The sequence below is a fragment of the Toxotes jaculatrix genome, chromosome 13 (assembly GCF_017976425.1).
Source record: "Toxotes jaculatrix isolate fToxJac2 chromosome 13, fToxJac2.pri, whole genome shotgun sequence".
NCBI classification, from domain to species: Eukaryota; Metazoa; Chordata; class Actinopteri; family Toxotidae; genus Toxotes; species Toxotes jaculatrix.
In genome coordinates this window covers 16345353-16366069 of record NC_054406.1, presented here as the reverse complement: position 1 = coordinate 16366069, position 20717 = coordinate 16345353, and the positions used below count along the sequence as shown (strand labels likewise).

The window sequence follows — 20717 nt, the reverse complement described above, 5'->3', positions numbered from 1 at the left end:
TCCAAAAAGAAGACAGCTGATTCCTGAATCTCTATCAGTGAAGAGAAAACAGAAGATAAGTAATGTCTCCCTCGAAGTGGGCATGCAGGGACATGGCTCAAGTGGATTGAGTGTTCATTCTGTTTGTTGCAAAATTCAATTTACTCAAGGTTTTGCAGAGATTGTAGCTTGGTATGTCTTTGGTGGTATTACAAATGCATAAGAGCACAGAAGTTTTTTTCCCCTAATAGCAGAAGGGAAAGACTGTCTCCAGTAGAAGACAGCATTTGAAGGGAAACTGTTAACTGACAAGCTGAGCTCTCTTCATATAAGAGACTAATTTGAGTAATATATGTTTCTTACTATTTTGTAAAGGCCATGATTGAGGTTCATGGTGAAATTGGTCTCACTTCCTTAAATAATGTATATTGACGGAGTAAAGTATAAGCATTTTGGATCAGATTATATATCACATGAAATTATGTTTTGTTTCTTTCCCTGTTAATTATAAAATTATAAAATCCCTTAAAGGTATAATGTCGTATTCACCACTTTAAAATCTTATTTATCTGACTGAAATCTTACAGACCAGGTTTCTGAAATATCCCCTTACTTAAATGTTTTAAAATAAATGTCATGCTGTGTTTCGAAATCTTAAAACAAAAATATACCGACGTGTGACGTAAACACGTGTGTCGCTCGTTGGTGACGTCGTGAGTACGGCAACGTCCAACTGACGAAAAGGATACACAGAAGCAGGCACCGGAGTTACGCCGGTTAACAAGCTACATTTCTACTAAGCAGATCATTTACTTCACTATATAACACACACTCCTTTGTATTTTGAGGTATGCTAAGTGTCTGTGTATTTATTTTCCTGTTAATTCTCATCTAGTAAGGTTTTATTCTTTCCCCTTCCAGACTTTGCCTTGTCTAGCTAATGCCACTTCAAGCTCGCTAGTATCGACAGGCTAACTGCACATCCCTGCTCACACTACTAGCTTACATCCTGTTTTTTATGGCATTTTTTTTTTTTTGGATGTTTTCAGAACATTACTCGCTCTCACTGCCTCTCAAATTATGTGAAACTAAAGTCAGATGTGTTGTTTTTTAGCTTGGGGAACGACAACTCAGGATCAAGATGTCGTATATGCTCCCGCATCTCCATAATGGCTGGCAGGTTGACCAAGCCATCCTGTCTGAGGAGGACCGAGTTCTTGTGATCCGCTTCGGACACGACTGGGACCCGACGTGCATGAAAATGGACGAGGTCCTGTACAGCATCGCCGAAAAGGTTTGAATACTGTCCTTCCATTACACCGTGTGTGTTGGGATATTAGGATTAGCTCACCCTCAGCGTGTAAGCCACAGACTGTTAAGCCTGCTCAGTAGCACCGCCTGCTGGTCTGCTGTGATAGTAACTGTACATGGTAAGAGCATTGTGTTTGTTAACCCTTAGGGGGTAACATTAAGTCAAACACGAACAGCAACAGAAGCCAGCCAAGTTAACATCATTTCAGGACATGCTGCCCAAAATATAAAGGCTGTTAAAAAGCTTACTTATAGCAATAATTTCTTTCTTATTAAGATATAACCTGCGTCCACCTGTGAGCATATTTAAGCTTGCCTGTTTGTTTTAAAACCACTACGCTGGAAAGGGGAGAAACTGCAGGTAATGAAAAGACAGAGTAGGTTTGTTTTCATGAGCAGTATCTCAGCACCAGTTAAAGTCTAACATGTTCTTTTGTTTACACCTGAAATAGATCATTCCTAGTCACGAGGTTGTACCTGTTATGTTGAGTGTACATTTCTGTATATAAAGTTTACCATTATAATGTTGTGCCTGTCTACATATCTTCTCACAGGTAAAGAATTTTGCCGTCATTTACCTGGTGGACATCACAGAAGTGCCTGACTTCAACAAGATGTACGAGTTGTATGATCCCTGCACCGTCATGTTCTTTTTCAGGTGAGACACTCCATGTCTAAACTGCACAGTATTAGTATGTAAATTATTAAAGGGATTATTATTTAAATGTACCAGTTACTGTAATTGTCGTTCTCATGTGTTTATTCTTGGTTTCCCACAGGAACAAACACATCATGATTGATTTGGGCACTGGTAACAACAACAAGATCAACTGGACAATGGAGGACAAGCAGGAGATGATAGACATTATTGAAACAGTGTACAGAGGAGCAAGGAAAGGACGGGGTCTGGTGGTGTCTCCTAAGGATTATTCTACAAAATACAGATATTGATTTTTATTTTTGATTCCCCTGATTTTTCCTGATTTCTTGTTTTGTGACACAACACAGAGACTACAAGTTACAGAAGTTAAAGGAGATCTTTTACAAAACATTTTTGTTTTCACCTGCAAAGCAAGACAGTGTTCTCATTAATGATCATGATTGTGTGACATTGTGCCATTTGTGCTTTTTTATGTGTGTAGATTACCATTTTATTCCTTTTCTTCAACATTAAATTTTCTTTTTCTCAAAAAAAATTATTTCTGTCCACTAAGTGCTGAACAAACCAGACTCATTCATATTTAAATGTTGGAATAAACACAGATATTTACATAGATAAATATTTGTTGTAGATCATCTCTGTTGTTCCAAACTCCTTTAGTAATGTTTGGCTAAAAATGTCGTACCTGCATTGTACAGGCAGTGGAGGCATGTATTTGTAAATGCAGCCGCCTATAATAAATATTTCAGAGAATCTTCTTTATAATAATGTCTACAATGCTCCAGCTGTGAGTGGGACTGTCAGAGGTATTCATTCTACTTGATGGAACATGATAGAGTGGTATTGGATGATGAAAATATTAGATTTGATACCGAAGGATGCCGATCAACCACTGTCTTAGAGCTTTTAATTCTACTTTTTAGCCAAAATTTAGACAGTGATGTAATAAAAAGCCTGACAATTTCTGTATCTTTAGTCAGAGATAAAGCAATGACCTGTAATCTCCATCAGATGGAGCCAGAGACGTTGTCAAGTTCGGCAGTGTCACAGTTTCCTGGTCACACTGTTGTAATAGTAAAGATTCAGATGCCTAACTCACCACTGTGTAGTACGCTCACACATACGAGAATGTTTGGTTTCCAGTTGCTGCCAACATATTGTGCTAAGACAAATACAGTAAAAGACTGAAAACATGAATAGGTCTAAAAAAAAGGTCCTGTATGATGGGAACTTACAGCTTTCTATACAAGGTTATGGGACTTGCCGTTTACTGTATGTAGACTGTAAGTGTAACAGCAGTTCACAGAACACTGGGATGAATATTGCATGAATTCAGAGTGGTACTGTAAATTAAATATAGAGGTTGCTGTATGCATGTCTATGTCAAGTATATACAAGCTAGATTATAAGTGTAACTGGTACAATATTTTAAAACTAAAAGAATATTATTTACAACACAGTTTATATAAATCTCCTGTACACTCGCAGCTACGACAATAGTAATTTCACAGTAATTGCTGGGTATGGCACAGACACTGCAGGGAGACCTTCACATGGCTGAGTTAACTGTTTATGAGTGTGATGTCCTGTGGGAAGGAACAGCTCTTGCGTCTGCTTGTTTTGGCGCTCGCTGCTCTTCAGCGCTTGCCAGAGGGGAGAAATCCACACAAGTTTTTGGCCAAGGTGTAAAGTGTCTGTGATGAACAGCGGACATCCACTCAAGTATTTGTCTCTGAAGGTCTCCTAGCAACACCAGATGTGTGAGTTGCAATGCTCTCTCTCTCTTAAGTGAGATTTCATGGGATTTGTTATTCTCACTAGTGTAAGGCTTGGTGTAAAATGTAACCCTCAGCATCACTGAAGTTAAGAAACCATTAATACATACATGAATCATCATGTGTTTTCTCAGTTCACATGTGAAACACTCCTCTGCAGGGAGATAACAGAGGAGGATCATTAACACAGGCCTTCAGTTTTCCTTGTTTTACTTTCATCATCAACCCACAACCCTGACAGTCATTCATCCATCAGTGAGAGACTGATAGAAATATTGAGAGAAATGAACAGAGAAAGAAAAGAAGAGCAGGAAAACAGAGGGCAAAGGAGTTGGAGAGAGTGAGAGAAATATCAGTAGATGAGTCTCATTAATATCCGTTAACTGTCAGCTCCATCTCTTACAGCTCCTTATAATCAGACACCACACTCTGCATGGGAGACTGAGTCCAATTTGTTGAATGATAGATGAGGTGAAAGGGGACAAATTCTGTCTCTCTCTATTTCACTTTGTGTGTGTGTGTGTGTGTGTGTGTGTGTGTGTGTGTGTGTGTGTGTGTGTGTGTGTGTGTGTGTGTGTGTGTGTGTGTGTGGACCAAAGACAGAGAGGGATTCTCTCCAGAGTAAATAGCCTGACCTCTTCACATTTCCTGAGTGAGACAAGTAGGGAGTCACTTGGGATAAGACTTCCAGTCTCAGAGTCACTGTGTTTGTGTGTGTGTCTTAGGCAATTCACTGCACTGTATATCAGTAGTGTTAAAATCTCTCCTGAAACTCATTACCTCTTCTCGACTCTTCTGTCCACCGTCTGGTAGTAACCGCCCGTGAGCACTGGCCAGAGGAGGGGATGGCTGAACAACAGCTGGCCATCGAAAGGAAACGGGGGAGAAGCAGGAGGAGAGAGGAGGCCAGTAACTGCTCCGGCTGCTGCAAAAACAAAACATTGTGAGCACACCTGGCTGAAGTACAAACCACATCATCAAACCACATCAAAAAAAAAAAAATCAACTTTTCAGGAACCAGAAAAAAGGTTATGTTTTTAGGTTGAGTGCCATTCATTTGTTAAGTATAATGATACAAAAGCTGGAGCTAAAGGCTGACCTCATTGCACTAATGTGCATACACTGGCAGGCATGAGTGTATTTACTGTTCAAAATAAACTAATTTCCTCATCTCTCTGTGTGTGGACGATGTTGAGGACCTATATACACCCCCTCTAGGCCTCTCATGTCCTTTCCACTTACATTAACCTACTGTCTGGCATGCTTTGTCTTTGTCTGGCCCTGTCCCTGTAGGGCCCACGTACAGCATCACTGTGCCATCAGCCTCATATGGAGCGCTGAGCCAAAGGCCGCCTCCATTGGTCCATTATAATTCACATTATCATGCATTGTTGTTCCCTATTACTGTTAATCAGCTCAGCCCTGGGGGGAAAGGAAAGGTCTGGATGATGAAGGGTTACTGGGAAACCCCAGTCTAGGTGCATATGGATACATGGTGCGATGTAGAGTACAGTGTGTGTCTGAGTAGAGAGACAGTGGGAGGAGTTGTTCATCCTATAGACTATACAGGGAATATGCACATTCAACCCTAAAGCTGTATTAATCCAGGATCTGTTTTCAACTGATAATGTTTCAATGGATTGGCACTAAGAGGGTGCAGCCGTAGACCACGAGGATCATCTGGGTGCCAGGGGGAAGACATACTGGCATCCCTCCATCTTCCCTCTCTCTGCTTCCCTCCCTCCTCCTTTTCTTGTCTGTCACTATCCATGTGGATGCCCAACATGGGGGAAGGGTGAGGGGCAATCAGCAGTTTCTGGGACACCTCCACTCCCTTCCCCGCAGCACCCTCTGTTGGCACTGATTTGGACACACAATAATCTTGTAACTCTTTCTCTTTACCCAGCAACTGTGGTCGCCATGTCTCATTCAACTGTGCGTCAACCTCAAAGTCAGCTTGGATCATCAACATGAGTGAGTCACTCATGGAGGCAAAGTAAAACACACCTTTTCTGATGCATCTTTGGGATCCCTCATCACAGATTGTATATGTTCATGCAATAGTGGCCTTTCCAAACAAATATTCAGATTTATGTTGAATATTTTCAGGGTCCTCAAGAAATATCTAGTAAAAAAATAGTAGTATCTAGTAAAAATCTAAAAATTTCTCTCTTTGTCCCTGTCTAATTTTCAGTGTTAGCAATATCTAGTCATGACATTGATTTGTGTGTGTTAAACTGTGTAAATATAGCCTATACATTAAAGCCTACGAATGAATCCCTTTCTCGCTGTAGATCTGTTCTGGTGACTAAACAGACAGTGCACTTGTTTGCAATGATATTCTGAGTATATTAAACTTGTAAAAGCAGAAATACATTTGAATTACAGACATACAGAATTAACCAGACAGAAATTCTAGGTCTTCCATTAGGTAAGTGTCATCAGAGCAGTGGGGAAGAGGTAGGTACCTTGAGTTTCCAGAGACTGGTGGTGGAGTCAGTATCTCTTCTGAAAAACCAATGTGTGTTCTGTCCAACATTAAGCATGTTGTCGGGGGGCTGACCCTGTGTCTCCACTATGAATCTCATCTGAAAATACAACACAACTTAAAGTCACACCAGGAGTCTAAATCTTAAGATGCTAATTATTTCAATAAAACATGAAACCAGATTCTTCAGAGTAAACTTCAAGTGGTACTTACCATGTCGAATTGAGTATAGCCAGGGTAGAGCAGATCGCCGATGTACATAGCAGCAGCCATGCAGCCCAGAGACCACATATCTATGGCCTCTGTGAAGGGACATCCCAAAATAATTTCTGGAGCCCTGAAAGAGGACAAACAACCATGATCACATCAGCCATGAAAATAATTTCCAATATTCTGACAGGCATCCTATGACTGTGACTACTACTGCAACTGGAGTAAAATGGATGAGATAAGACAAGAAAACCACTAAGGTATCAATTATGGTTCTAGTTACTCACCGGTACGGAAGTGTCTGAATATATGAGCCCACCCTGGCATGTGATGTTTTACAGGCTAGGCCACAGTCAATAACTTTGACTTTGACGGGCTCCTGGAGCTGGTTTACCAACATCACGTTTTCCAACTTGAGGTCTGCATGAATTATTCCAACAGTCTTCAAGTGATCCAGTGCGTTGGCAACCTGAATTGGAAATAAAGTAATTTGTTTAATAATAATGTCAACAACATTCCACCAGTATTTAACTGTTCATTAAACACTGAATTATTCCAATCCAGACCAAAGAAAACCTGAACATATGCACTGCAAATGCAAAATAACTCAGAAGTAATAAAACATTGCTGTAACAGTAATGTTGTTTGTAACCAAACCATTAATGGTGTATTCATCCCATTTAACGTTTAAAGACAAAGCATTCATTGTTTGCGTGCGAGTACAAACACACTCACAAAACCATTTTGAAAAGTGTGCAACTTCTCAAGCCACAATTGTCCACATAGCAAAATCAGTGTGTGTGAGTATTCAGAAATACTGCTGTGTGTGACCACATGAGACAGGCCTTTTGAACACACTTTATCACTTCTAATGTTTAACTTCAAACAACAAAAAAAGTCTGTAGTAATATGAACAAATTCTTCAGGCTTCTATCAGTCTTCTAACTAACTCACTCCAGAAGCTTGTTCAAACACTGTATCAGTCCAAATAACAGAGCACAAGCAACCGTAGTGCTCCCCAAAATACCAAGTACCTGCACACCTTCAACCAGGACACCAGTGTCCTCTGGGTCATCTCCAGGCTCCGCATCCTCCTTCTGTATTACATACACTCCCATCACAGCTTGCTCCATGGAAGCGTTGGCTTCTCTGTCTGTGTCCTGTGGAGTAAAACATAAAAGTAAATACTTTTTCAGAGTGCGGCAAGAGACTGGAGGCTGTAAAAGAGCTAAAGACTAAAGCTAAAGAAACTTAATCGTAAACACATCGAGAACATTGCGTAAAACTGGCCTGTCATTGAATGAATTCATTATTTTTTACACTTCAATAACCAAGCACATGCTTGGATAAAATTTAATGCAGTTTTTGTTTCTAGGACAGAGATACAGTGGATACACTTTTAATTTGAACTGTTAAATGAATTCAATTGTCAACAATGTATTCCTGATCAAAGAAGGCTTACTCTATCTTAATGCCGTGTTCTGTTCATGTGTCCATGACACTTTCAAAAACCTCTGTGCAAAATATATTGAAATGGTTAATTACAGTGTTTTAAGATGTTTAAAGTTTGGGTAATGCCAAATTTAAATTTACAAGGATGTAAATTTGAAATACTATAACAAAGCCTGTCTGTTGCCTTCACTAAAATCAGTACTAAACTGATTGAAGCTGCTAGTTGCAGACACTGCAGTATTTTTTGCACCTTAGGGTTTTTACATCCTCAAAAAAGCTACTTTGAGAGATGTACGTGGAGTGTAAACATAGAGCAAAGTTGAGCTAACTTGAACTATAAGAAACACGAGACAAAATTCATGTTTGGAAAAAAAAAGAGAAATGTCTCACAAATGTCTAATAACTACAACTAACCCTAACTATTAATCACTCACACACATTGATCTAAATAAATTACTGTAGGTATTAACTGATTACCTTTAATATCAAGGAATGAAAGTCTCTGGATTGACATTAATGAAATTAATTAACTGGAATTTTCTTAGAGTCATTTACAACAAATACAAGCCAACCATTTAATGAATACAAACATGATTAATTCCTTTAATACTAATGCAGAGAAATGCCCCAGTTTATTTTTTGAGTACATGCTAACGTATTTGTTTGTTCGTTGGGCGTCCTAACAGGTATGAAGTAAGAAGTACAGTTAATAAAAGATCCACTGGGGAGGTCTCAAACCCCAGGTTGAGAACCTCTGAATTACTGCACCACAGCTTAATGAAAGTATAGTCTATGAAACCTACTGCCACTCTCACATTAAAGGACCATGTATGTACATATGTAGTGATGCTGTCAGAAAATCTCCTCCAGTGTAAATCTGTGACCTTGTTCCTGCCTGTCCTTCAACTTCCTCCTCCCATAAACTCCATCTCTCCTCTTGGATTATATCACAGCCTCTTTACATAACCAGCACACCAGGGAGAGCTATCAAGACTCATTTAACTCTTGACAGTTTTCATTCCCTAATTCCTTCAGAGGGAATGCTGACTGGGAGACACGATGGAGAGATAGGAGGGGATAGTTCACTGTTATATAATCTGAGAAGAAAGATGGTGAGCAAAGGCTTATCTCCAAACTCCTTCTGAATCAAGATCCCATTTATTCATCTGATCTGTTTTCTTATTCTTCTCAGACCTACTCAGTTGCGTAGGCTTCAGGGACGGTTTGAGTTTTGGCCCCAGTGGGGGAATTACTCAAAGTAAATGAACTATTGCCTACAGGTTGGTAGAGATTAACATGAGCAGATGTTTCGTAGTGATAATATGCTGTAGAAAACACACACACACACACACACACACACACACACACACACACACACACACACACACACACACACACACACACACACACACACACACACACACACACACTATGCCATTAACCAGCTCCCTGCCTGAATCCTTTCGTAGATACTGACACACTTAGCAGCTGGGTGTTACGTTGGTTTAATTCCCTTCTCTTCTCCTTTTTGCGTCTGCCACTTTCTCCACTCAGGGACCTGTGACTAACTGGATTTACATCTCTCTTCCCGCATCATTCCCAACGGGGTGTCATCCCTCCATCTGCAACAAAATGAAGGGTGTATTTATCTTAGCTGTGGCAGATAGCAGTACACAGAGAGGATCTTTGGCAATGCTGATGCTGATGTACTGTACACACGCTGAACAAACACACATGGATCACATTCACCTCCATTCATGGCAGGAGTCTCCATTCAGAAGCTTCAGGCCCAATTAGCACCTGCCCGGTCCTCGCAGGCAGACCAGGCCTCCTGCTACACGGGAGGTGTGACGCTGAGAAATGCTCCAGCTGAACCAACAGAACGGCACACACACACACACACACACAGAGGCTTGACAGGGGGAAAAACTCCATTTTATGTTTTCCCCTGTCACACACACGCACACATCACATTGGAGTCTGTTTACAGGTGTTGGGGAGTACGACCACATATGTGGGAAAATAAAAAGTATAAACAATTTAGGGCCGCTGTGTGTTAAATCTGAAAAATGTCCTCACGTGGTTTGCGGTTCAAGGCTACTAGCATAACACCCCTGTATCTCAAATCCATTAGCTGTAGATTTGAATAATTAGTAATGCGGGCAGAGGGTTTTGACAAAGATGAATTAAAAAAATATAAATCAAATTTTAAAAAAGTGTCTCTCATTCTGCTGCTCCAATTTTGACCCTTTCTTTAAAAGTGAAGTGAGACTGACAGTGCTAGAGGTGTGCAACATTAAATCGACAGAGTACGTTGCATGAGAAATTAAATTAAATCTCAACTCAAATCAACTCCTTTTTCTCACTACTGACAATGTCTCCTCATTTTCTGTTTTGAGATTAGAGGGACACTGATTTTACACATGAAGATCAGTTTACTCATCATGGGCAGCAGTACTCAGCCTCCTGTGATAGTTGCGTAGTGTCCTCTGTGGCACTGTTGGAGGCTCTTTGACAACTGTGAAAATAACCCTGATAATGTTATCGGACTTCAAATTGAAGCCTGCGATCACAACTGGGGATGTGGAGTTTGGAAGACACAGGCATTTACCAGTCAGGCAGCGATCTTCAGAAAGATGTAATGGATGCATTATGGAAGGTGTAATATCAAGTGTTTTTGTTAGTTACGTTTTGCAGCGTTAACAGCAGCACTTAACCTGAAGTGACTGTAAAGTGACATGCGATGAGACTCCACACACACATGCTGGAATATATTTATGCAACTATGATGACAATTAGGTCATGTGATTGCTGCAATGATCACGATGAGCAGGAAAAGGATGTTGATGATTAAATGATGCTACAGTCTTGTGGCATCTGTATTTATGCTGAGAGTTCCTGAGCACTGCCACAAGCTAATGCATTTTTCTGTTTCATATTCTGTGACTTGCTGACATGCCCTTTGGGGATAATAAATATCTGCTACTGAGAAGGATTTTTTTTCTGCAGTCCAAAGATAAATTATAAGCAAGGAGGAAAATGCTAAAAATGCAGAATCCAAGTTCTGGAGTCGAGGCCTCCTCTGCACAATGTGAGTGTGTAGCGTTAAAGTAGGCTAGACTGTATTAATAAACATGACTCATGTACAGATCCATCTATTTCTTACATTCTGTGAATGGTTCATTTAACACCTTAAATGACTCTGTACCTTGATCAGCATTGTACTATGCATTTGAAATATCAGTATTTCTCTGTGGGTTTTTCAACCCTCTGAAAAAATTAAATAAATGAAAAATAAAACCAGATATTAAAATATCTTTTGCATGAGACTGAAAAATGCCACAGAATGTGAGTAACTGGCGTCCTCAGTTGAAAAATGTTGGTATTTGCTTTCAAAAGCCCCAAAGCTTCACTTCTTATCACACAATACCCATTACGCTCTCTCCCTGGCCATCTTCATCCCTCCTCCTCCTTGTTCACTGTTCCCTAATCTCTGCTCCTCTGTCTCTACATCATCATCTCTCTCCTCCTGTATAAGCCACTGTCCCCCTACCTGTCTGCCAGTACTGGTACAGCCCCCTCTCTCTGCCTCTGTCAATGTATTTTGCCCTTATAAGGAGAGAGCACAGGCAGACTGTACTAACCGCTTGAGCTCGACGGGGGTGTTGCAGGGCCATGGAGAGTGGATGGTGGTGGCGGTGGTGGTGGGGGGACTGGGTGGCGAGCTACCACACTTCTGTCAATGACTCCAAATAAGATGACAGAAATAGGTACGGGGGAGGAGGAGGCGGGGTGAGGGAGGGGAGGCTGGAGACTGGAGAGGGAAGATGGTGAGGAGCGGCAGGTGAATGTATCAGTGAGTGGGGAGGCTTGTGCTGTGTGTCAGGCTGAGGTAATGTTACTAAGAGACGGAGCACTTTCCAGCAACAATTACCTTCCGTGTCAAAAGCCAGAGTTGGTCCACACTGATTATATACATTTACAAAGCTCTCATTTTCTCAGTTCTGAGCTGTGAGTAGAGTCTGCATGATGCCAGCTCACCAGCTGCCCACATACTCATCGATATAGAAGTCTAACATTTAGCTGGTGAGAGTCATGGAGGGAGAGTGTGGGCTTCAGTACGGATGTCTGTAGTGCAACGTGACTGGTCCAGGCTTCAGATGTTCTGTCCTTTGATGAGAGGAATAAGGCGGCCTTTGAATGAGTGAACCCAGACATGTAAAATAACGACTGATTTAAGATTACTGAGCACGTGCACGCACCCTGATTTTTCAGTCTTGCTCTGACTGAGGCAATGCTTTAACAGATCATCTTTAAAAGAGTAGCATTGCACTTCTATGACACTGTCAAATTCATGACAGTGTCATTGAAAAAGCCTCAGATTTGATACTATCTTTTTATTCCACACAATCTTCCATTTGTCAAAACGTGGAGCCGACAAAGCAACTCAACCACCCAACTCTGAACCTGCAACCAACTGTTGGTGTGTAAAATTAGTTTGAAGTTCCCCTTCACTGGAGTAAGCATTGCACATTAAACTGTGAGATTTCAGTTTGTTTAATATCCTGATTTACTGGGGCATGTTAAAAATGTGGCTCAACTTCTTTTGCTTTGGAGGGCTTAACTACAGATATCAAAGGTCACCACAATGGTCTGTGAATGCTGGTTTTTACATTTTGAATTACTTTTGAAAGAAGAAATAATACCTGCTGTTCCTCTTGCAAATAAAAAGTACAAATGATAAGCCATGAAATGCTTTCTTTCCTTTCAGCCTCTCTTTGTATGGTATGACAAGTGGCATATGGTGGTTTTCGTTAGCTAATGTTAGCAAACGTTAGGTACTTATACCTGCATAAGTCACATCACTAAGTGAGACCTTGATGACTCTTCTTTTCTTGTACTTATATACATATATATTATAATGTATGGCTGTCTCAGAAAGGTAAAAGTAGTTGTTGTTGAGCAAAGGTTGAGTAGTCCCACTTTAATATAAACCTTCTCATTTAAACCATTCAAGGCCAAAACATGAATTTCTGTTTAATTTCTTTATCGCCTCATTTTTTCCACGGGCTGTAAATTGGGCTGTATAAAATCCTCCTGAAATAAATGTTCTCAGCTTTGATTTTTCTCACCCCAAGTTGCTCTGTCACTGTGTTTCACCTTAATGGTACTGGTGCACTTTACCTCTCCTCATAATTCATAAAGGAAGCCTTTATAGAGACTAAACTCACCTGAGGACAGGTTCACACACCACAGGCAGGCTCTGCCATTCATGCAGTGGCAAGCACGATGGGACAATTGACCTAAAAAAATAATAGACACTATATAAATAATCCAGGGTGCTCCACCTTATTCTGGTTGGCAATAATGCTCAGGTATTAATATTTCAGTTTAAAAAAAACCCCACATCTCTCTTGCACTTTCACATATTGTAGGTTTGGTCATGAAAAGGCAGCTTGTTCTTTTTTGCCTTATAACCAACAGAGAAAATAAAACTAAAAATGCTTTCAATTTCACAATTGAGCACATTAATGAAAGTCTTAGCATTCATTATTTGATATTTAAGTACTAAGCGACTGTATACAGTAGGTTTCTCTGGAAGCAAACTCTAAATAGAAGCTTATGCAAATTGACTTACTCACCATCCTCCGTCAGTATCCTTGGATACGTGTTATTTATTCATTTTGGTCTCCTTCACTGCACAACCGTCGCCTTTCAGAGCAACACACCCAGATCAGGTGATGATCATGTGTTTTAGCTGGGGTCTGCAGTATCTGGTGAACACACACACACACACACACACACACACACACACACACACACACACACACACACACACACACACACACACCAGAAAGGCACTGGTATGAGTCTACTCTTAACAGCATGAAGAATTGAATTTCACAGTGTGGTGATACGTGAACCATTTATTTTTTTTAGCCAGAGTTCAGTTGGTCAGGAGGGTTCAATACAAGGCCTCACATCAAAGATGATGTTTATTCACAGACAACAGGCAAAACTCCCCCCACACCTTGTTCCAAAGAGAACATCTGGTCCGGTGCATATTTGAGTCGTTAGGGGTGGTGGTGCTCGCTACAACTGTGAAACTGGAGTATTTCATTGTTTGAAATCCTTCCAGATTCTGGCTGCGCTGAGTTAATAAATGATCTCAGTCTGTGTTGGAGGCTTTTTCCAAAATAAGAAATTAGAACAGCGACACTGATCACATTGGTAAGACAGTGGGGTCACACACTGTCACCCCACTGACCCCGTTGAAACACCCTGCAGAGGGTAAAGGTCTTTACAGTTCAACTGCTCAGCATAAGAATATATCCAGGCACCACCTGTTCATTCATCAGACAGCTACAAAGTCATTTACTTTTTTTTGTTAAACAGTTGCATTTAACATTTTAGATATTTAAAAAAATTCAGAGTGACATCAGATAAAAACTTCTGTATCAGTCATCAGTGTCGGGGCAATGTGAGTAAACACTGGTTCCAAAAGACGATATCTGAGATTTTATGTCTGCATCAAAACATTTTTTTTTTATTTGACTGAGGTGGGAAGCTCATTCCACATTTGGGAAGCCAGGTACAGTAACTAAACACAGCATCATAACAGGCTGACGTGTGCATCATCATGAGGAGTCTCACACCAGCATCAGAATAACCTCCCACTCAACGAGCCTCAGTGACTCATGGAAAGCTCTCTGACGTAGCTTCTCCTCCATTCCTTTGCCTCATCTGACATCCGTCCGCAGGAAAACACTGGTCCCAGCACGCGTTACTGTAAATGTGTTAAACAGAGACAAGCCAAAGCACTGTCTCACCCCTACCAAGTGATTTCCAACTGTTTTTTCTTTTCTTTCACCGTTTTTTAACATTCCTGCCATCTTTGTGGCACTCGGCTGCCAAAAGGGCAGTGTCAACCACTGCAGCACCACTTTCTGTGTCTCTTCCTCTGTCACAGGTGCATTCTGGTATATGAAGTCAACTCAGAGTTCAACCCGTGAGTCAGACTTTCTTTGAATGTGTGCCTGGAGACCCTAACGCCTAATGTGGATGAAACATGTTGTTCCTCCATGTTATTTTTTTTCCTCACAATAACATGTTTTGGGCCATATTTAATTAATTCTGCTTACTCTTCTAACTTGTATTACATGATTATCCAAATGCTATTAATAATGTATTATCACAGGGAAGCTGAAGTGGAAATGAAACCTGTTTAATGTGCTATCTTAAGTCGGTTTAGTAATGCCGGTCAATGTTTGGTGATGTGAAAGTCGCAGTCAGATCCACTTCTCAGACACAACCACCAAAACAGGAAGACCCATATTTATTTAAGACACAATCTTACACTCTTTCTCTGTTTTTGATTTAGGTTTAGCGAACAGCACAGAGACTGTGTCTGTAGCTGTTGTGTCAGATTAGTAGCATCATTATGCAAGGCTTCGCTACACATGGACTGAAGAAATTGAAACCTTGGTATATGCAGTACAAGATGGGCTTTTCAAAGTGAGATGAGGGCAGTACTGACTAACTAGCACCCCTGCAGCTATTCTTACATATGCTATTATTAGTTACTAGCAGACAAATCATCTGTTTAGCAAATTATTACACATATAGTTGCATTTTCGTACTTGTACTTCTTCGTGACTGACTGAGGGTGCAGGTTATATTTTGTTTGTTTGTCAGCAGGATTATGCAAAAAGTGCTGAACAGATTTGTGCTGAAATCAGGGACAGGGCATGGGCCAGGAAAGCACCCATTCAATTTTGGGGCAGATCCGGATCATTTACTACGAATTTGATTTTTTTTTTCCTCTAAAGTCTGGTGTATGTTGTTTGACATTGGCCTTGGCGGAGGTCTGCGCTCTCTGAGTACCCTTCTAGTTTTATACTGTGTTAGTGCAGTGCTGGTGATGGACACACCTCCATACTGGTTGCGAACCAAGCCAGAGCTCAGCTCACATGAACTCCGTCTAAATAACACAATTTTCTGTCAAACATCCTGCATGATTTTCAGTAGGAGTGAATGAGAGGCAAAGCCTAAAGCACTTTAGAGTTTGAGATGCTCTGATCACAAGCTTTTCATATTCAGACGATGTGTCCTCTTGTGCTCACTTGACCCATCACCCTATTCAAATATTAATAACGGCTATAAAGGGAAGAGTTCATCAGCTGGACTCTGCTCTCTGTTCCCGAATATACTCATGTAAAGTGATTATTAGAAAGGCACCAGGTCATGAAAACCTGATTCTGCCCTCAATTCTGCCGTAATACACACTATGGGTATGGCATGGCAGCATTTGGCCTTCAGCTCTTTTACTGTGTGCCAATCCCCTGGGTGGGCTGCCACACAGCACTGGTCTGAGTGCAAGACCACCACACAATAGACAATCTGCCCGCACCCACGCAGCCACCCCCTCCACTCCACACACATGTACAGTGCGACAATTTAGCTATGGCTCATTTAACCGTGCCCTTTCGTCTGGGCTGCGACCCTGAAGTAAGGGTCTCTAATGAAAGTTTTCACAATCCCAAATTCTTTCTGAATGACACGAACGGACAAGAAACAGATAACACACATACAGAAGTCCCTTGATCTGTTATAATGAAAATATCCATCATGTGCAACAGCTCATAAATGTCAGCTCATTTATGCTTATAGTCACTCTGTGCAGTGTAGTTTTACAGTAAATAAAATAAACACCCTCACAGTCATGCTGCTCATAACCACAAATAATGTTGTGAATTTCCTTCCTCTCTGCAGCACAGAGACGAATGATGCTCGGCAGTCACCCACACAGTTTGCAAAAATACCCTGATGCACACCCTTACTCACCATGATTCACTTTCACACCGTGTGGACAGGAAAAGTCACTCTGCGGCTGAAACAATGTCAAACACAATACAACTCTGCACCACACACACACACTCAAATACACAGCAGCAGCAGCAGAAAACACAAACACACACACAAACAGAGCAGTGCCCCCTCCTCTTATTGCCAGCAGGCTAGTGGGAGATGTCAGTCAAAGGGGGAGGGGTTGTTGTGAGGACATGGCGAATGTGAGTGTGTGTGTGTGGTGGGGGTCTTTGTGAGCGAGCGAGGTAGGAGGAGAAGGGGAGAGGGAGGGGGACACAGTGTTCTATTTCTCATGGACCAACAGCTGCTGTCTTTAGTGCATAGAGAGAGAGAGGAAGAGGGAGGGCTGTGTGGCGTGAGGCAGTGCGTGTGCTCAGTGTTTAGGTGAATCCACAGCCCTCTGGCTCACAAGAATAAAGGATCCTCACGGAGGAAGAGAGAGAAAAACAGCACAGGGACTTTTTCCTCTTTTTTTGTGGTCCTTCTGTCTCTCACTCTCTCACTAGCCACCAGCATTTTGTTTCTTTTTTTGCCCTTTGTCCTCCTCTTTTGTTCCCTGCATCCATCTCTGCTTCACCTCAATCCAGAGAGAAGGAAGGAAGAGCAGAGTCAGAGGCATCATCCTCCCCTCCTGCACGCCCAGCCGGTAAGCTGAGCCAACACTCTTTTCTCTTCTCTTTTTATCCCTCACCATCACTCCATCCATTTAGCACTGGTAGTATAAGGGTCCAGATAGTCCCACCCTGCACCTAAAAGAGAGGCTGCAAGCTGGATAAGGCTGAGGAGGAGAGGATGGAGGATGGATGTGGGTTAGACTCTAGATGGAGGATAGTGGGTAACTGGTGATTTCAGCTCAGGGATGGTGCTGGTGCTATCGCCTGTGGGTAGATGGACTGGATGCAGAGGACTGGCGTGGGTTGGGATCCCGGGGGCAGGGAGGGATTGTTGAATTTGGCCTGACCACATCAAACCCTGTGGGGCTGGTCAACTGGGGCTTGTTCTTTTTCACTGCAGTGCTTAGCCAGAGCGGCACGGTCACTGCCACAGTCACAGTCTCTCTCTCTCTCTCTCTCTCTCTCTCTCTCTCTCTCTCTCACACACACACACACACACACACACCACAGCAAGAATCTATTCTTCCTCTGTGTATCAGCAGGAATCCATCAGGACTACATGGAGTCTACAGATGCTCATGTGTTTTAATGTGTTTATATTTTCAGTGATTGATGATAGTTTGGTCACGGGACATATGTGACCTAGAACCATCACAGCACATGCACCATATATCACACTGATGCAGTGTTCTGTGGACAATGTGGATAAATTGCATGTCAAGCATGCCTCCTTGCCTTTTCAGCTCCACTGTCACACAGGCATTACATCAGTGATTGTTAGCGTCAGTACAAAACGTGCTCAGTTTTACACAGTGAGGCAGGTGTTTGAGGTCTGAGTGTGTGTGCTTGTGCAAACTGTCTCTGCAAATAGCCTGCTAAAAACAATAGCCCCAGATTACACTACTGATCAGAAGGGGTGGGTGCATGCGACTAGAGTGGAAAACAGGGAGGGAGGGAGGGAGGAAAAAACTGAATGGAGGGATGAATGAATGAGGACTAAGGCTTTTCAGGTGTTCTTTCAAATGTGAAAAGAAGATCTGGTTGAGGAAAAGGGGGTACATGAGGTTGTTAGACGGAGAGGCAGAGCAGAAAGGGTGAAGCTACCTACCGTGCTACCATGTGACTCTGCAGGTCTTCTTTGTGTGTGCAGCGAAAGAGAGAATGAGAAAGATAGAGATGCTGTGGATGGAGAGATGGATAAATAGAAAGGTAGAGTGAAAAAGCATGATGAAGTGCTGTGTGTGTATGAATGTGTGCATGGGCAGGTGGGAGGCAGAGAGAAACAGACAGGAGAGGTGTGTAATTGAAAGATCTGGTCCCTGTCTATCCCTCCTATAATCTACTGACTCTGGTTATAATCCATATGAGTAGATTAACTGATGATTTACTGCCATGTTGACTCTTATGACACACACACACACACACACACAGGTGTATATATATGCTTATACATACATGTATTGATAAATGTAAATGTATGTATATTTATATATACATACATTTACATACACACATGTGGCCGAGTGGTGATGGATGATAATGGTGTATGTGTATACCATACATAAGCTGCATATGTACAGCTATAACATAAAACCAGTAACTGGTTTCAGTGTTGTAGCTATGGTGGTGTTTGTAATACTATATGTACTGGAAAGGTGTCTATCAAAATGCCTCTATGTATCTGTCGAGAGACAAAAAATACTTTTGATTCTTATTATAATACATTGCTATCATTTCAAACATGCTTACACACAGTGAGTGATATATGGATAGTGAAATGCTTCCATACAGCTGTATGACTGTATGGTCCTGAATCAAATTATGTAGATTACTACCCATTTACATGTATGAATAAACAGCAAGGTGCTCTGAAACAGCTAACATGTTTGTGCTCTAGTTCATTATTGTGTTCAATCAATGTGTGTGTGTGTGTGTGTGTATAGGGTTTTTTTCCGGTCTGAGATGGAATGGTGGCTGCTATGGTATTTACTCCACTGTTGCTAGGACACTCCCTTTGAACATTTAAACCAAGCCTTTTCATTGGCCCACTGCAATGATGCAAGATTCCCTCACCCCAAATCTTTCCTGCGCGCCCATAGAAACATGCCCGTCTGCATTTCCTCCTCTGCCACTCTTTGTCTCACACCCCCTCCTTCTCTTCTCTCTTTTTTCTTTCTGTCTGTATCTCTCCTCGTCCTTTCTCCCTATTCATCTCTCTCGCTCCGTCATTAACTCAAACATTCATTAATTCATGCCTGCTCTCAGTATTTCCTTCTAAGCCCCTCCAATCAGTCTTCATCACCTCAGTACGTATCTGTCACTTCCTTCTCCCTCAACCAGTCATGATGCTCGCCGCAAAATGGTGTTGACAGCATGTCGCGGTGTCTTCCAGTGTTGCACAATCATTCTGTCCAACTGTCTTGCAGAGGATTAGTGCTCTGTGTGTCCCACAATGTCCCATTTCCTCTGTCCATATGAGTTGCAGGACCTTATTAGGCTGCCTTAGCGTGTGTCAGGATTATCAGGTTTGACAAGGCAGAAGGCAGGAATGGGGTTTAGGGGTGTCGGGGTGGAGGAGACACTCTTCACATTTCTCTTAATGTAATGTCTGCATCACCTTATGTATTCCAGTCTTTTCGTCTCAACATGTGCTATGTGTTCATGTTAGTAATTACCCCAAGTTCACTGCATCATTCCACATGATGACATGATTTCACAGTACAGATATGTGTAACCTTGTGGGTCCAGCATGTCACTTATTACATGTTGAGGGACTGGGAATAGCAGACGGGGGTATATGAGGTTAGAAGGAAGGAAAAAAGGGAAGCAGAAGGACAAGGGAGGCAAAGATGGGTAATGTTTGTCTTGTTTGCTGCTTCTCTTGCTATTTGTCACTTTGGAAGAGGCACTGTCAACACAACCCATCAGGTGTAATGATGTGTAATGATCTCCTCCAGCCTTCACTGAACTAGACATTGTTGAGGTCGCTGCATAACCTCCACCGACACTCTATGAATAAGGCAGATGAGTGACATGTACAATGACATGGAAATGTTTTGCCGCTACTCCAAGGTGTTATGGATCATGCCTGAAAAAGTATTTTGTCAAAACATTTTGACACTGAAGATGTTAATAGGACGGCCTGAAAGAGCAATTTAAAGCCTGAAGTGAACAATCAGTACATAAATTAGAGACATCTGCTGCTATCTGCATCGTTCTATGAAACCAGGATCTGGCATGATTTTAGAAAGACATCTACAGATGGTTCACTTACGAATTTGACAATGCCAAAACCTCCTTTGGTGGAAAATTGGTAGTCATTTAACCCCAAATCTTCTTTGAACAGCTGTACTTGTTGA

The 20717-nt window shown here is 41.7% G+C and overlaps 2 protein-coding genes across 4 annotated transcripts in view; both read left to right on the top strand.

Annotated features, from left to right (window-relative positions):
* The first annotated feature begins 699 nt into the window (after nt 1-699).
* txnl4a (thioredoxin-like 4A) lies at nt 700-2704 on the top strand. Of its 2 annotated transcripts, none has more exons than XM_041052761.1 (4): nt 700-755; nt 1094-1273; nt 1845-1948; nt 2070-2704. In XM_041052761.1, exons 2-4 carry the CDS (start codon nt 1121-1123, stop codon nt 2239-2241), a joined length of 429 nt encoding a protein of 142 aa, XP_040908695.1. In that variant the 5' UTR covers nt 700-755; nt 1094-1120; the 3' UTR covers nt 2242-2704. The 2 variants fall into 2 exon arrangements, with proteins under 2 accessions (XP_040908695.1, XP_040908694.1); XM_041052760.1 differs by having other exon boundaries at nt 700-827; nt 2070-2702.
* Nucleotides 2705-17066: 14362 nt separating this feature from the next.
* The window catches only part of fam49al (family with sequence similarity 49 member A, like), a 30406-nt gene continuing 26755 nt past the window's right edge, over nt 17067-20717 (top strand). For both annotated transcript variants that reach the window (XM_041052855.1, XM_041052853.1), the window contains exon 1: nt 17067-17390. The gene's annotated coding sequence lies outside the window, so the exon portion shown is untranslated. The remainder of the gene's footprint in view (nt 17391-20717) is intronic.

What these genes read in the sequence shown, in the direction of transcription:
- txnl4a (XM_041052761.1), top strand. Translation starts at nt 1,121, where the DNA reads ATGTCGTATATGCTCCCGCATCTCCATAATGGCTGGCAGGTTGACCAA. An exon ending in TGTACAGCATCGCCGAAAAG is followed by an intron (nt 1,274 to 1,844) that starts GTTTGAATACTG and finishes ATCTTCTCACAG; the next exon opens with GTAAAGAATTTTGCCGTCAT. An exon ending in ACCGTCATGTTCTTTTTCAG is followed by an intron (nt 1,949 to 2,069) that starts GTGAGACACTCC and finishes GGTTTCCCACAG; the next exon opens with GAACAAACACATCATGATTG.